Source organism: Euprymna scolopes, chromosome 26 (assembly GCF_053919585.1).
Source record: "Euprymna scolopes isolate OS-2025 chromosome 26, ASM5391958v1, whole genome shotgun sequence".
NCBI classification, from domain to species: Eukaryota; Metazoa; Mollusca; class Cephalopoda; order Sepiida; family Sepiolidae; genus Euprymna; species Euprymna scolopes.
In genome coordinates, this window is record NC_136507.1 from 59,466,534 (window position 1) to 59,483,576 (window position 17,043).

General features: G+C 32.9%; 1 protein-coding gene across 2 annotated transcripts in view; it reads left to right on the forward strand.

Moving 5' to 3' along the window:
- Window positions 1-867: 867 nt before the first annotated feature.
- LOC145248092 (uncharacterized) overlaps window positions 868-17,043 on the forward strand; it is a 32,054-nt gene continuing 15,878 nt past the window's right edge. Inside the window, exon 1 of one of the 2 annotated variants that reach the window (XM_080109881.1) lies at window positions 868-1,001. Coding sequence is in view for 1 of the 2 variants with exons in the window: in XM_080109880.1 (XP_079966006.1) it covers window positions 12,743-12,845 (103 nt within the window). In the remaining variant the exon portion in view is untranslated. Of the gene's footprint in view, window positions 1,002-11,034; window positions 12,846-17,043 lie in introns of those variants that run through there. The other variant, XM_080109880.1, reaches the window with a different exon arrangement.

The following is a 17,043-nucleotide window of genomic DNA, read 5'->3' on the forward strand; positions in this document are numbered from 1 at the left end:
ATGTCTATGAGAATTTTAATAATTAATTTTGGTCGACACGTTTTATATATCACAAATTGAAGATAAAACATCAATAAATAAAATACTCAAATTTAAAACAACAAAAAAATATCACTTATCTGTAAATTTACCGGTAAAGTCCAAAATGTAAATCCTTCTTTTTTCGATAACCACGTGTTTTTTTTTGTTTTTTTTTCTTTTACGTGGAAGCTTAATTTTTGTTTAGAATTTTCCAGTCATTATTTTTCGGTCAGTGTATATTTTTATATTTAATTCCTGGTTTCCTTTTTTTCGATATAAAAAAAAAAGACAAAACCCTATAATGCAGATTTATAGTATAATAAATAAAAAATTCAGGTATTTTTTTAAGATATTAAAAAAAAATACATTGCATATCTTCGTCATTTCGTAATCCGTGTAAATCCAAAAATGAAAAATCCCAGTTTTCATGTACGATAGCGTAAAGGCGCCCACATTAAGAAAAAGGACGATGTTATCTCCTTTTATTCATATAGGGTCAATATGAAGCCACCCTCGAAAATTCCTTTAAAATTACAGCCAAATCTGTTCATTGCAATGTGGCCATAAAGTGGGTGCCCATTTGACGTCACATCATTATAGAAAAGTGACCCCCCACTTTGTGACCATTTGTAAAATTTTTTATCTTGAAAACTACTAGTTTCGTTTGCCGTATATATAAATGGTTATTTCCGTTTTTCAGCGCCTCCGAAAACCTTTAAAAGTGGAAAATTTGAAGGAATATATCGAGATTATTAAGGTTTCTGAATTAGTGTTTTTTTTTTACACTTATAGGCTTCCGTACATAAGTAAGTGTAATCTTAACATCCGGTGTCTTTACAACTTTCTTGAAAGACACGCGTTGTCGCGATATGTGTTGGAAAAATCCTTCCATTTAAAAAATACATGGATTATAATACATAAATATGAATAAATTCTCATTCAGGAAGATTAAAAGGAAGCATATCTTACTCATTAACCAGGTAAGTTCTTTATTTTGCCGTTAAATATTTATCGTAAGATTCAAGTAATGTTATTTGTTCGACATTCCATGAAATGTTAAGTGAAGAAATCGAAGGAAAAATAAATAAAATTGTTTATTTCTCTATTAAAGCTTTTATGATATTAAAATTTGGTCTTTGCTCGTTTTATTGAAATAAAATTTACGGGTTTAAATTACGTTTTCATATTTTTATAATCTGATAGAAAGATAGGTGTCTATTCAAAACGGCGAATTGGCTGAAAATTCCCCCAAAATTCTGATACTGCTAGAGCATGGGGCATGGCACTAAACGGCAGCTTAGAACAGTCAAATTCTCTAGTATTCTATTTTATTCTAAAACTGTGGTCGAAAAAAAAAAAAAAAACGTCGCCACGGGCACCCACCCACCCACATCATTAAACGAGTTGCCTGCGTATGTCTAGAGAGAAGGACTAGGTGAAAAAGAAAGAAGATGGTGGAAGTGGGGGGAAGAAAGATAGACTGATAGAGATATCGTATGAATCCGAAGATACTGTTGTTAGCATTCATTTTCCCCAATATTTTTCTAGTTAGAATGCCATTAAAATCGTACTATGCCCCCCTCTCCACTCCACCCCCCCCTCCCCAAAAAGAAAGAACATAAAACTTAGAAATTAATGTTATATTTATTGCTTATAGCTGTCCTGAGACTGGCATTCTGCTAGTTCTATATAAAATCATTTGTCGCCTCTCAAGGAGAATAACTCATGCCTCAACAGAAAACGAAAAGGTAAATTGGATTATCTCCCTTACACCAATAATTGTTGATCAGACAAATGATAAAATTGGTTTTGATCACACTGAGGTCATGTGCATTCCGTTTCGTTCAACAATCGTCATTGATCCACAATATCACTTCTGTTTCATCATGAGCAGTTTCTTTTCTAGAACTATCTGTGGAACACAATAGCGTGGGGCTATTACCTTCTTCAAGGAGCAGGCTGATACTTTGGTTTTCTTTAGATTAATAGTCAGATCGAAATTGTCACATGCCTTAGAAAAACGATCAACAATATATTGCATGTTTGGCTCTGTGTTGATATTGAGGGCACAGTCATCTGCAAATAAAAGGTCTTGTATGATGGTGGTCTTAATCCTGGTGACAGCACTAAGACATTTTAAGTTGAACAATTTGCCATCTGTCGGGTAGTTGATGCTTACACCGGGATCTTTTGCATTGAATACGTCAATTAGCACCACTGAGAACACCATGCTAAAGAGTCTTAGTGCAAGTATACAACCTTGTTTGACACCGCCATTGACTTGGAAGTCATCGGAAGCCTCTCCATCATCAATAATACAAGCCATCATTCCATCATGATCATTCCGTTTGATGATGGAAATGAATTTGTCAGTTTATGACCTTAAACTATATCCAGTGGTGAGGCCCCAGCTTGTGGGCTTTGGGGAGTGTGGAGCCACCCTTTAATTGCCATTGCTCCCAGGTCCACTCTGACCCAGAGTAGTAGTACCTGTTAAGGTCCCAACTATGGGTTAAATAGAAACCGACTTGAAAACAACAAATATATTCTATTAAAAAATTTTTCTTCAAAATCACCGGATTCGGCATTAAATAACCCGAAAAGGGTTGATATGCCGTAAAACAAAAACAACCAACCAACCAATACCCTAAATGAAAACCACATTGACTTTCTGAGGAGAGGCCATCTTCCAGATGTTTGGTTAAATGATTGATTAGCAGTCTTGCAAGAATTTTACCAGCTATGTTGAAAAGAGATATTCCTCTGGTTGTCATAGCTCTGTCTGTTTCCCTTACTCTTGTAAATATGCACTATGGATGCATCTTTGAATTCCTGGGGAATTAGATCCTTCACCCAGAATGAAAGAAATAAGTTGTGTAGCTTTTTTGTCAATGTGGGACCACCTGTCTTATATATCTCTGAGGGTATACCATCAAAGCCTGTAGCTTTGCCACAAGAAAGCTGTTTTACAGCTTTCTCAACTTCCTGGATGGTGGACAACTCATCAAAGGTTTGGTTTGTTTCAATCTGTAGATGTTGTGCGATTGCCTCATCATTGATTGAGAAAGACCTGTTCAGTACAGAGTTGCCCTACCCACCTGTCTAAAATATTGACTGGCACTGTTATCAGGTTTGTCTTATAAGCATTTAGCAGAAGAGAAGTGCTGATAGCCTGTGGTTTATATATTGTTTTGAGGGAGTCATTTTGCATAGGGGGGTACATGACAACATATATAACGGATTACACAGCGATGACTACAACCCACATTTATAATAGGAGGCTGAGATGTGAAGAGATATGTAATGAACAGTTCTTTAAACATAGAGGGAAGATACATTATTGATGAGGGGATACAGTCAACACTTTGAAAGGGGTTTCATATAAAGTTCATTACATGAGACGAAGACAAAACACATTACCTTGCAATTGATGATAAACAAGGATAAAGGCTTACATAACGATATGAAGACATTTATTTTCCAGCTAGTGATGGGGATGATGAGAATTCAATTCCGTGTTAGATTGCTACATTTTGTCTTCTCCTCCTCCCCTCGCTTCCTAAAGGAACTCAAGCCAACTCTCTCTCCAACTCAACTTGAACTGAACTCTGACTACTCTGTCTCTCCTCTCTCAACTCTAACTGTTTTCAGACCCTAACTTAACTGTATATATTGAATTTATATTTCTTTGTGATGTCAGAACGTGGCCAACATGTGCATGTTTTGCACGTGGATATTGCATCTGCTTCCAACATGTGTCCTGGCAACACAAAGGAAATTTCTTAATTTGATTGTTCATTATTCTTCTGACCTAACTTTGTTTTTCTATTTATTTCTAAGTACAATGGATAATTCCAGTGCATTCCTGGAATCGTATCTAAATGACAATATGCATTCATTTTAATTTTTCCAGCCTTATACTTCAAAAATAATTATCTCCGACCCTAATTACTTTGTTTCTAACTAAAAACTGGGAGCTGTCCCCTTCAATATACAACATCCTTTCCCTTCTCATTTTTCAAAAAATGTATGCATTTTTAAATGCCAGTACATTTTTTCTATTCTTCACCTATACTTGAACAAACTCCTTAAAATCTTCACACTCCACTTGGACTAAGAAAGATCAGACACCACCCATAAAAAAAATCTTTTTGCTCAGTCCTTTTCCAACTGACTCCCTAATTATATTAGGATCAGAATTTCCATCCAATCTTTCTGGCATATTTTGGGTGTAGGGTGCAACTTATGATCAATATCAGCTGTTTAATCCATCCACCTTTATGCTGTCACAACAGAGGCCCAATTTGCCTCTTCACCAACTTGACAACTCCTCATCCAATGGCTTCTGAACCTTTCTCTCCCATGGGTGTTACTACTAATTAGAGCTTTGTCGCATTTTCTACACTATTTTACTTCTTTTGGGACATACAGCAAAGCTCATTTTCTTAAATTTTTTTAATGGTTGGCTTCTAATTATACAACATACCTTTTATCATACTGACTCAAAACAGGCTTATATCCTACATACATACTTTATAATTTTTTTTAGAGATGTATCTTGTTACATCATTATTCTGATTAAATTATTATTCTTGTTACATCATTATATAATATAACCCTCTCTCTTCCGAGGGCCGGGCCGCATCCGTCGCTATCCTGGTTCACGGGAGTTGTAATGTACTTCTGGCCGAGTTCGTCGCTCCCAGCTCACAGGACCATAGATGCAACCCAGCAGGGTTACATTCTTACTTGTCTAGTGGTGGACCCCTTAAGGGTGATCAGACTCTCACTGGTCACTGGAAAATATCCTTCTGCTGCTCAGGGCACGCGAAATGTGCATGACCCTAAGTCCGTGTGGCAACATTGTCGATTTCGGCCGTCACTCTGGCTTCGTGCTGGATCCAGTCTGTCTCCTTCATCATCTGGCATCAGGAGATATCTGAAACAAATTATATCTTCATTCAGGCCAGCAAGCGAGAAACAAGGAAAAACTCTGGGACATTTTTATATGACGAAACAAATTAATTATTCATAAATCGTTTTACACTTGTTTAGTCGAGTTCTTGATTCAAGCTTCATGATGCAGGTTGTATACTTAAGTTCCACTAATCAATTTCCCAGCTAAGAACAAGAGCTTTTCAACTTAGCTCTTATGAGGGTCCCCCCCCCCCCCGGCGGGGTGAGAGCGATGTGTATGTCTCAATGCCAGTCAGTAAAAAAGGATTCTGGACCCTATTCTAAAAAAGACAATCGTTTTTATCAAATCAAAAATTCCTCCCTCCACTTTTTTGGAGTTATTATTCTCTTTTCCATTATCTTATTCTTTTTCTTCTCTCGTGAACTCATTATTTTATTCTTTTCATTTTCTCTTTCTTTTCTCTCTTCTTCGTCTTTCATGACCATATCTCTCCCCAGGTTCAATTTATCCATTTATCCGTCCAACCAACCCATCATTGGCTGGTGATCTGGCAGTTAAACACAACAGGTGGACCCAAACGACAACACCTCCCAGACCCCAGAGCAGACCTCCTGAACCCAAGTCATTGTACCTTTCAACAGAACATTGTTTCTTTAATAATTTGAATTGTTGTTCTAACCTAAACCAGGAAACGACCCTGTATTGTTTTTTCTGCCAACTCGAGAATCTCATTATCATGTTTATTTATTTATTTATTTCCCATCGAAATATTTTATTTCTTCTGGACATTTTTGCCTCTTCTTATCGCTACATAAGTACAAAATGGAAATTAAAATCCTTAAAGAACAATTATTATCTATTATTTTCTTCTTTTCTTGATAAAGTTCTAGGGACATTTTTCTTTTTTTCTTGATCAAATATCACACCCCTCTCCTACCTTCTCTTCCTCTATTTGTAAAGCAAGATCATCTGGCGTCGCCAGGGATCTCGTCATAATTATTCTTGTTACATATTTACAGCATATTTTACTTTTCCTTTACTAATCAATCTGAGTGATTTGTCTTCATACTGACTTCCTTATCATATGTATCTGAAGATCTCACATGTCTTTCAACGTCCGCATTTTTAATTTATTGTGATGAGAATTACTAACAACTCAAAGCCGTTATTTGCAGTCTGCTCTAACTAAGCACACAATATTGTGGAGTCCATTTATTTTTTTCAACAGGTGCATCTAATGTTGTGCTGAAACCTTGCAAGTAACTTTTTTTGCAGAAAAACTATGTACAAAAAACAATTTTTTTTTTTTGCCTTATCACTTTCCAAAAACTTTACATAAATACCCGTCTATGTAAATTTCACTCTTGTCCCCTCTTTAAAATTCTAATTATTTCTAAGCCAACTATTCGTCTAAAACATCGTCTTTAATTTTTATAACCTGTTTTTGTTTTTTTTTCATTTTAATTTCCTATCTATTTAATATCGGCATCAAATTCCTGAGAACAAAATACAACTCTATTTTACATGTAAAAAAATTGTTTGGTTTTTTTTAAAAAAGCCCCCACCCTCCTAAAGAAAATAAATTTTAATATGCTTAAAAAATAATTATAACGTTTTATTTAATAATTATTTTATTATAAATATTTATGCATAATAATCTGAAAAAAGTCTAAATAAAATTTTACCACTGCCATATTTACTTAAATTCAATCTATTTTTTAAGCCCTGGAAATGGAAACTTAATTCAAAGATTTAATTGCTGGCTGCCACTGTTTTTAATTTTTTTTGCACCAAAACTATTTTACTTGTGAAACCCCCCCCCCCCAAAAAAAAACATGTTGTTATACAGAAAAAAGTCAGAATTGAATTACAAATCTATATTTACAAATAATCAAATATAACTTTTTTTTTTTAAATATAATAGTAATGTTGGATTTGTTTTACGATAGACTTTAAAACATTTGCTCGGTTCAAAAAACAAGTAGTGTTGAGCGTTACGTGAGAATAAGAAAAAAAATGAACGCCACATAGGGTCATATCTTTCAAGTTTTGATAATGACTTAAAAATAAATAATAAAAAAAAATTACTGGTGGAAATCCACCCAATAAAAGTTACTGAGCATGCTGAAATAACAACATTATTTAGAAAGCCACCCTTAACATGAAGAGGAAAGTTTTTTGTTAACTATTCTGTACTTTCACTTAACAATTTAATTTAATAAATAAACTTGGCAAACTGAAACTCTCGCCGGAAGTTATATTACTGATGAAGTTTAATACCAGGAAAAGGATCTGACCAAACACCGTTTGCTGCTAACTTTGAATAGGGCACTTTTCTGATTTGCCATTATTTATAAAATTATCATTTCAATTGTGCTCTAAACAGAACATATATTTCAGACGCGCCCCTATCATAGCAAAGAACTCACAGTTGATTTTATATGCCTGGCTTTCCCTGGTGCTTTGATAATGGCTTTGCTAGGGTTAAGATGTGATGAACAGTTGAACTAATAGAGGAAGAAAGAGAGTGAATATAACAGCAATAAAATTTTATAGTCTTTATCTTTACTTCTCTAAAGACTTTTCACACTGGCTTGCTAAAAGAATCGGTCAAACTAACAAAAAGCATTTTCAGTTTTATGCAGACCGTGATTAGCCCCTTTTTAAAAAAAAGCCTAACCTCACCTCTACCTGTGTAAATATCTACTAAAAATATTTATATGGGGGAAGATTTTAAACTAGAGGAATGAGAGCTTAGTCCCACTTTTCAAACGTTTCTAGTTTCTGTTGTCAAGTGCCATTTTTACCTATTTATTCACTTTTGCCCTTATTACCGGTGCCATTTTTACTTAATTCGTATTAGAATATAAGTTGGATTAAAAAAAAAAAAATAAACGTAGCCTTTCATATGTAATTTTATGTTTATTGGCTAGACAAATGTATAAATGTTCTTGTAAAAATAAACTTTATTCATTTTTATTCCATTAGAAAAATATTTTCCCCGGTACGCCATGGAGAGATTTATCAAAAAAGTTAGTTTTGTTTTAGAAGCAAAACATCGACTTCAGCTCCGTTGTTTGATTTAAAAATGTGGTTTTTCCTATATAAGACACCTTCTACTGCTTCATTTCTCGTAATTTATAAAATCTATATTAATGTTGTCATGACACGTAAATACCTAATAATGTTTTCACCAGCCTCTGTCCCACCGACGAAATGTTGCATCCCTCTGCCTGTTCTACAAATATTTTAATGGTGAATGCTCTGACGAACTGCAAGCACTTGTGCCTCTACCACGTAAACACTTTCAACAAACCCGACAAGCAGCTAAATCTCACCCCTACACAGTGGAGATCCCTAGATGTAGGAGAGATTTCTACTCCAGTACACTTCGGAATTCCATTCCGGCTCCCTGCTTCCCCAACTGTACTGACATGCAGAAATTCAAGTGTAACGTGAACCGACATCTTACTGCCCAATCCCTATATAGTATCCCAGTAGCTTATGTCCCTGATAGTAGCCCTCTACACCAAAGTGGGAATGTGCCTTGTTTGGGGTGAAAATGTAATAAAAATGTAATAAAATGTTTTGGTTTAAAAGATCACCTATAATTTTCTTGTCAGTTTTTAGTGTGTGTGTGGGTGTTTAATTTTCTTCCTTTGAAGATTGTAACGCTGGGTATGAGGCAGTCAAACCAGCTACCAACATTGCCTTGCTTTTTATTGAAACCAACCGGGAGCTCTTTTTAGTATCCTCGCTGTTCCCTTAAATGCAATTGTCTGGATCTCTTTTGCACTTGGTTCATCAGGAATATTAGTTAGGTAGGACTTCAGGTTCTTCTTCCTAAGCCCTGTGGCACCTATGATAACTGGTATGATTGATATCTAAGATTCCAGTTTCCTTTCATATCATACATGAGACCTTGGTATTTGGTCTGTTTCTCCTTTTAAGCCCTGTTCAGACCTCCATCATTAGGAACATTCACTTCAACCAAGGTTGCAACTCTCTCTGACTTATTCTATATATCTATGTCAGGTTTCACAGCAGCATTTTCAAGGTAGGTGGCTGTAGGAATTACATGGTTGTAATGTATGGTATATAAGTCATTTCCAACTGTTCTTTCAGGTTGATGTTCCCAGGATTTTCTGCTACATTGGATGTTTAACTTTTTACAGATGGTCCAGTGGGTGTACTTACATACTCCATCATGTCTCGTTGTGTAGTAGCCATCCCCTAAAAGAACCTTTCAACTTGATACTAAATGACTCGTGTGTGTGTGTGTGTGTGTGTGTGTGTGTGTGTGTGTGTGTTTAGGTAACCTTGTATTCATTGTTTACTTAAGTGACACGGCAAGGGAAAAGGGAAAAACTCGTTCAACTCGCGAATTGTACACAGCGAACAAAAAAGTCCACTCTAAAACAAACAAGAATATCTGACCATTAAAGTCGATGTATATTTATGATCCTTGTTTGGCCGCTGCGCGCTGATATACCTTCTGCGCCAGTTTCGTGGCCCTTAAAGAAAAACCGGTATGATTTGCGCATACGAAAAAAAAAAAAAAAAAATAGAATAAAAAAAGAAAGAAAAGAAACAGGATCATTGGACGCAACGGGAGAATACTGACACAATAATACGACCTAAACAATTTTGATGAGAACTCAGAAAGACGTATGATTAAGGGGCGTCTCTCAGTATTGGATATTTGGTTCGGTTTTTGTTTCTGTAAATTCTGGGAACTTTATTTTTGTTTTGTAAAAACCGATTTGTATTGAGAGGGGGGGGACATTTTGCACATTACAATTGTTCTCACCCCTTATTTTTTCTCCCTCTCGTGATTCAAAAGATTGATCATATTCACGCAAAAAAAAAAAAAAAAAAAAAAAAAAAAGTTTTTTGTACTCAAGGATAGTTTTGAAACAAAAATACTGCCGGACCAATTCTAAGGCATATCAAAACTAAACGTAACGATATATCTCAGTATTGGATTTTTCCAATGACCTTGAGCTGATCATTCTTTAAAAAATGAATATTTTTTTTTATTTGTAAAATTCAGATTCGTATTTGAACCGGCCTGGAAAATATAAATGGAAAAAAGGTGGGGGTACAAAAATGGACGTAACAAGAGAATTTTGAAACACAAAGTCAATTTTGAAGAGGTTCCAATTTAATTCAGTTTAATTGGCAAAAAATAGAACAACTGTGCTTTAATTGCTGTCTATAAAAAAGGTTGGTAGAAATTTGCACAAAAGACGATACAGTAGCTCAGCTGAGCAGTGAGCACTTGTCCAAATTTACCTTGAATTGTTGCTATTGCTCTCTTGGAAGTCTATTCCAATTGCATATAGACTCACAGTATCTCTCATCTGTGGGTTTTTCGTTTCCGCCTTTCTTTTCTGTAATTTCTTGGTGCTATCGACTAATATTGAACACATTCTTTGGAAAATCTACGATTGGAAAAGAAAACTGAAAAGCAAAAAAATCCCTGGATGCAAGGAGTGAAATTTAATAGCAAACGCAACCCAAATCAAATTGGTGAGGACCAAAAACAAACGTATGATTATTGATGTTCCTTGGCTTTGAAGATATTGTTTTGTGTAAGTTCTCGCGATTATCAGGTAAAACTGAATACCTATTTGCATGTACAAATTAAAATGATTTCTTTTCATATTTCTGAAACACATCTGATTGTATAACAAAAAAAGTTTACACATAAATAATTAATATATATTGAACATAGTGAACACAACGAGACAATTTTGAAACACTAATTCAACCGAGTCAAATTTCGACGAGGGTTCAAACGCATATACGATTAAGGATATCACACATTGTTCGTCGAATATTTCTTTCTTTCCAGTTTTTCCTTCTGGTCTTTTTTAAATTCTGATCAATAGTGACTAAAATTGGACGCGATTTTTTTTTTTTGTGTCTAAAATATAGATTCGTATTCGAACTTTGTTAAATTTACAATTGTTTCTGTTATTTTTTTCTGGATTAAAAACAAAGTGGTCTAAACTCACGAACACACACACACACACACACACACACACACGAAGAAGAAGAAGAAGGAAAAAAGAAAAATTAAAAAAAAAAAAATCTCTGGATGCAACGAGAGACATTTGATTTAAATAATACAATCCAGATACTCAAACACATACGATTTTGATATTCGTTGGATGAAACCCACTCTAATTATCCCACAAATTTTCCTGGATAATAGTCTTAGACTTATCTTTTGTGGGGGAATATATATATATATTGAAACTTGTCCTGATAACATTTGTAAAAATAATTAAGCAAACTAATACGAACTGTGTCCATTGTTGGCAATTTCTTTAGAAAATAGTTTTTTGGTTTGGATTATTTGAATTATCATTATTCAGACGATTACTCTAATCGTGATTGCAACGTTTCGGCCGATGTAACTTCCGATACTTCACATGCATCTTTTTACACTTGGAAATTTTTTATGTTGAACGCAATTGAACACGTACAAAATTGCGAGCAGAACTCTTTATGTAATCCACGGTGGTAAATTGTTCTCGTTCTGTCAGCCATGAGAATCGTAGTAATTCAAATAATGCAAAGTATTACTTTTGATACAGTTTTTTAGGACCTTATAAAAATATTGAAGAAATTCGAAATGGAAGAAAATGCTGAAACAATTGTAACGATTCGACTACCAAAATGATTGATAAATATTCGATTTTTTTTTATTTTTTTTTTTGCTTTAAACATGTAAATTTACTTATTTCTACAAACTCTTTCTCGTCTATATCAAAAGAAGTCCGTATGTCAATGTACGTATTTCATCGATTCAATATCCCCTACACACAAACTATTTGTAATAACATGTAAATATACCAAACTATAAGAATACCCGTCCCAGGACGGGTAAAATTAATTCCCTCAACAGAAGAGTTTTGCACCATTTTTATATTCAATTACGAAAATTGGAAACAAAATCTAATGATACTAAACTTTATGTCTAGAATCCTTATTCTAATTTTGATCAAAATCCATTACATAATTTTGATTTTAGAAAATGTCTAAAATTTAAGACTTAAGCTTAAGAGGTTTTAAGAAGAAACTGAAATTCAAGGAATCTTGCTTAATTGATGTCTCATACCTATCGATCAAATTTAATGCAAACTTGAAATATTATGCTTATGTTATGCCCTCTAAAACTCTTTAAAACATTCGAAAGAAACTGAAATTTGCAAAGTATTTATTAATTGATGTATAATATTTATTGTTAAAATTTAAAAAACAACAACAACAACAACAACAAAAACGGGAGTATCTAAATTTGCACGAAATGTTTCCACCTCCTTTTTAACCCCCTCCGTTTTTATATATAAAACTTGATAAATAGTTATTGTTGAGCGATCCTCTCAATAATTAAAATTCTACCCATTTTTCCATCGTTACCGATCATCACGGTGTTGTATCGCGGGTTATCTGATACTCATTAACCCTAATCCTCGAGTGGCCTTTGATAAGCGGTAACTCGTCAGTAAAAGAATCTTTTATTCATTTAACATCACTTTTCCCTTGTTCAGGGGTTAGAGGCTTTATGATATTCCACAAATTCAGATTTTACTTGCTCTTGTCTGATTATTTGCTTCCAAGTTTTCCCTGATTAAATAATAGAAAAAAAATCGGACTGTATTTCTGGACGATATTAAAAAAAAAAAAAAAAAAAAAAAAAAATTCGACATAAAAAAGACTAATCAACATTTTTTTTTTCCTCTTGAAAATTCTGCTTACGAAATCCTCATTTTCTGGACTTTCTGGATCAAAATGCTTTTCAGATTAATTTTGACTCATCATTTGCTGAACGACATTTTCTTACTCTCAATACTTTTGACAATTTGCGATGACGTTGTCTCAGAGGCACCTCCAGGTAACAATTATTTATCTTTTTGATCCTTGTACAGAATTCCCTCTCTCTATATAAAAAAAATAAAATAAAAATAAAGAAAAGTCTGACGGAAAGAAAATGTCATACACCAAAAATGGGGTAAATTAAGTAGTTTTATTTTTATTAAGAAAACCATTTTATGCGACTTTGAGTTTTTCCAATGCCCCCCCCCCCATGTGAAGAATGGGGTTTTTTAATCTTGTAAATTTGAATTATTTAAAGTTATCTTCCTGGTTCGTCCATACTGTTTTCAAGATGGCATTTTGTCGCTAGTAGTTAGTCACAAAAAATGATTTTCTTATTCAAAAATAAAATTGATAAATTTTCATGACTTGGTGTACGAATCGTACACTGTACGATAATTTCTTTCTGTCATGCGTACGTACATACTTCATCACACAGATTTTCCAAAAACATTGTTTTTAATATAAGAGGCATTCTGGAAAACACGGCTTTTTTTTTTTAAACTAATTTTGTTAATCTATATAAATAAAACAGTAGATGCGTTTGTGTGTCTGCGTGAAAATATTTAACCGATAAACTCTTAAACTACTGGTTACATAACACTGAAATTAACAGGAAATAGTAATCATACACCAAGGATGGTTTATTTATATTTATATGAGTAAAATCTTTGTTTGGATGGATGAATAACATACAGAAATACGCCAGCAAGTCGAAATGCAAAATGTTCATGTCAATTTGCCTACATATTTCTATTACTTTTGCACATGCGCAAATCCATTCATAGTTTGAAGTGGCTTGCTTTTAAATCTTTCTTGTCTATCTGTCGATAGACTGTACGGAACATGGCTGAAGTGCTAAATGTTTTGACTTCGATTCTAGCTGATAGCACCCATGTCATTTTTACGTTTTAATTTTTGAAATCAATACTATATATCTATATAATATTCAATAGAGAATTGACTCTGTAATAATGAATACGAAATCTATCTGAATTAAAATATATTTAGGCGTATTTTACTACCGGGCAAGGCCGGGCGCCCTCCACTAGTCTGTTAATAAAAATTGTGTAATAATTTATGCGCACGTGTTTCTCACCTCTAAGTAATTTACGCATTATAATTTGTTTTATTTATTATTAATCGATTACTTATTGAAATCAAAAATGCAATAGTATAAACCTAGACGAATCTTTAGAAACTCTATCAAAAAAAATTTAATCATGAAAGTAAATCTATCAAAATGCATTTTTAGTTCTTCATATTTGTAGCTTATCATAAATGTATGAATGTCGTAGCCATGCAGGCTGGTAATAATTAAAACAATCATAGTGATATAATTAACAACAACAAAAAAGTGTATTTGCAAAAGTATGTTATAAAAGTATATGTCATGGTTCTGGGGCCATAACTGCCACAAAAAAAAACATTTACTTTCTTCCCACAGCAGGAAGATGTGACACAAGTTCAGAAGTTGGCAAGACTCAAGCCAGCACCCCTAAAGAAGGAACACTTTGATCTATTAAAAATTACCTGAGTAGTTCCATCAGCATTCCTTGGTGTCTCAGTAAGCAATAAACTCACTTCACCCATAAGACAGAAGGCAAAGCCTGGGAGGATGGATCTGTTAGGACTACCTAGAATGAATATCTCTGCCTGTCGGATAAATGGACACCAAAATGACCCAGTTGCTACCAGACTGATTGTCGAGATTAAAATTTCTACTGGTATATGTTAGCAACTGAAACGAGATGACCAAATGAATGTTGTGACACACGTTACACAGTAACGTACTCCATGTAACTATATTGATAGTCTTTAAGTTGATTATTCCTGAAAGAAGTATATTAGCTTACCCCATAGCAAAGAGTAAAAACATATTTCTTACACATCAGATAAGTGTGTGGTTAGTCTTCCCTCCATGCATTCGCCACATAATCAGCACACATCCAAACACCCACCCACCCACATCACTAGCTATCTAGCTAGCCAGCTATTTGCATGTATGTACTTGCTTGTTGAGTGAGTATCTGTAGTTCATTATTTATAAATTTAAGGGTGAAAAAATACTCAAAATGTTTATGTGATTTAAAAAGAAAAGAAGAAAAAATAGCGGAACAAAAATTAAAGTATAAAAGAGCCCCAAGCAACACCGGGTAAATACAGCTAATATCTATCTATCTATCTATCTATCTATCTATCTATCTATCTATCTATCTATATATATATATATATATATATGTAAAAATATATTTTCTTATTATATATTACAGAGCAATATAGAGAATAAATGACAAAAGACTATATTCCAAAATTCCTGATGTTGACCATCTTATAATTTATTCCTTTAATTCAGTTGACTTATACAATTCTTGACAGTATCTGTTTTGTAGCGCAAAATCAATCACTTAATTATTATATCAATCAGTGAATCTATTATGCCCTTAACTCATCAGAAGAAATAGCAAGGATAAATCCGTCAAAAGGAATTGAAATGTGATTTGACATGGTAAAAATCCGAAAATTGGAAGAGAAGCTGCAGTGACCTTTATATTTTTCTATTACGCCATATTGAATTTTTATCAAAGTTATTAAACCCAACTATTCGTACTAACAATTATATATATAATAGTTTATAATTTGTTGCTATTTTTTTCATAAGCATGTATACACAAGTTAGAATTAATAAATTTGCTAATTATTAAATAGAACATTTTGGTGGAAGATTCATAAATTAATTAAAATTGTTAGTACGAATAGTTGGGGTTAATGACTTTGATAAACATTCAATATAGCGTACAGAAAAAAATATATATATATGGAATATATATATATATATATATATATATATATATATATATATATATATATATATATATATATATTTCTTCAAAACCTCTGGCCTTGATGAAGAGGAGACTAAAACTTTTTGTTATGGTTTCAAATGATCTGAAATAACAGCAAGAGGAGACTTGATTTCAAATATTTCTCATATGTTATATCTTTCCTCTTTTGGAAATAGGGTACGATTATGAATATCTCCAGTATCAAATAATCCTTATACACTGTGAAATTTATTTTATGTCTAAAAATCAAACAGAGGAGAAATAACGTATGAGAAATATATGGAATCAAGTCTCCCTTGCTGCTATTTCAAATCATTTGAAACCATAATAGCAAGTTTTAGTCTCCTCTCCATTAAGGCCAGAGGTTTGGAGGAAATATAAGATGTTTTGTAATTCATATGCAAAACTAGAAAAGCAAATAACTATGATTGAAACAGTTTATAGTTGTAAAAAAGTGCCAAAAATAGGCTCTAGATGATGGCGGATCCCTTTAATGTGCGACCTTAAGGGCAAATGTCACATAGCCTACTACCAATTCAGGTCATTAGCTTTCCAACAGGGCTTCATTTGTTAAATTCTGATCAATAGTCACTGAGATTTCGAACTTATAAATTGTCAAAAAAGGCGATATATATATATATATATATATATATAAGCTCGATAGTAATTTCACTATTACATTAAAATACACTTAACTCTTTAGACTATTATTCTAATCTCCTTTAAATTATATATATATATATATATATATATATATATACATATATATATGCTTGTAACCAAATTAAATATGGAAATGCTCATATCTTTAATTCTATAGAACGAAACTACATGGCAATTTTCAAGCTTTTTCAAGATTATAATACTATTCTATGGTTAGAATTTTATGGCAATAAAAAAAAGAACCTATATTTTCAAACCAATAAAATATGCCCAAATTTGCCTGCATTTGTATATATATATATATATATTGTCCTGCGAGGACACTATATATATATATATATATATATATATATATATATATATATATATATAACAATATATATATACAAATGCAGGCAAATTTGGGCATATTTTATTGGTTTGAAAATATAGGTTCTTTTTTTTTATTGCCATAAAATTCTAACCAAAGAATAGTATTATAATCTTGAAAAAGCTTGAAAATTGTCATGTAGTTTCGTTCTATAGAATTAAAGATATGAGCATTTCCATATTTAATTTGGTTACAAGTATATATATATATATATATATATATATATATATATATAATTTATTATACCATACCTGTTCACACTGAAACACTTATCATAATATTCTGTGGATCTATATTAAAAAACCTTGTTAAACTTTGTGACATATTTCCATTCTATG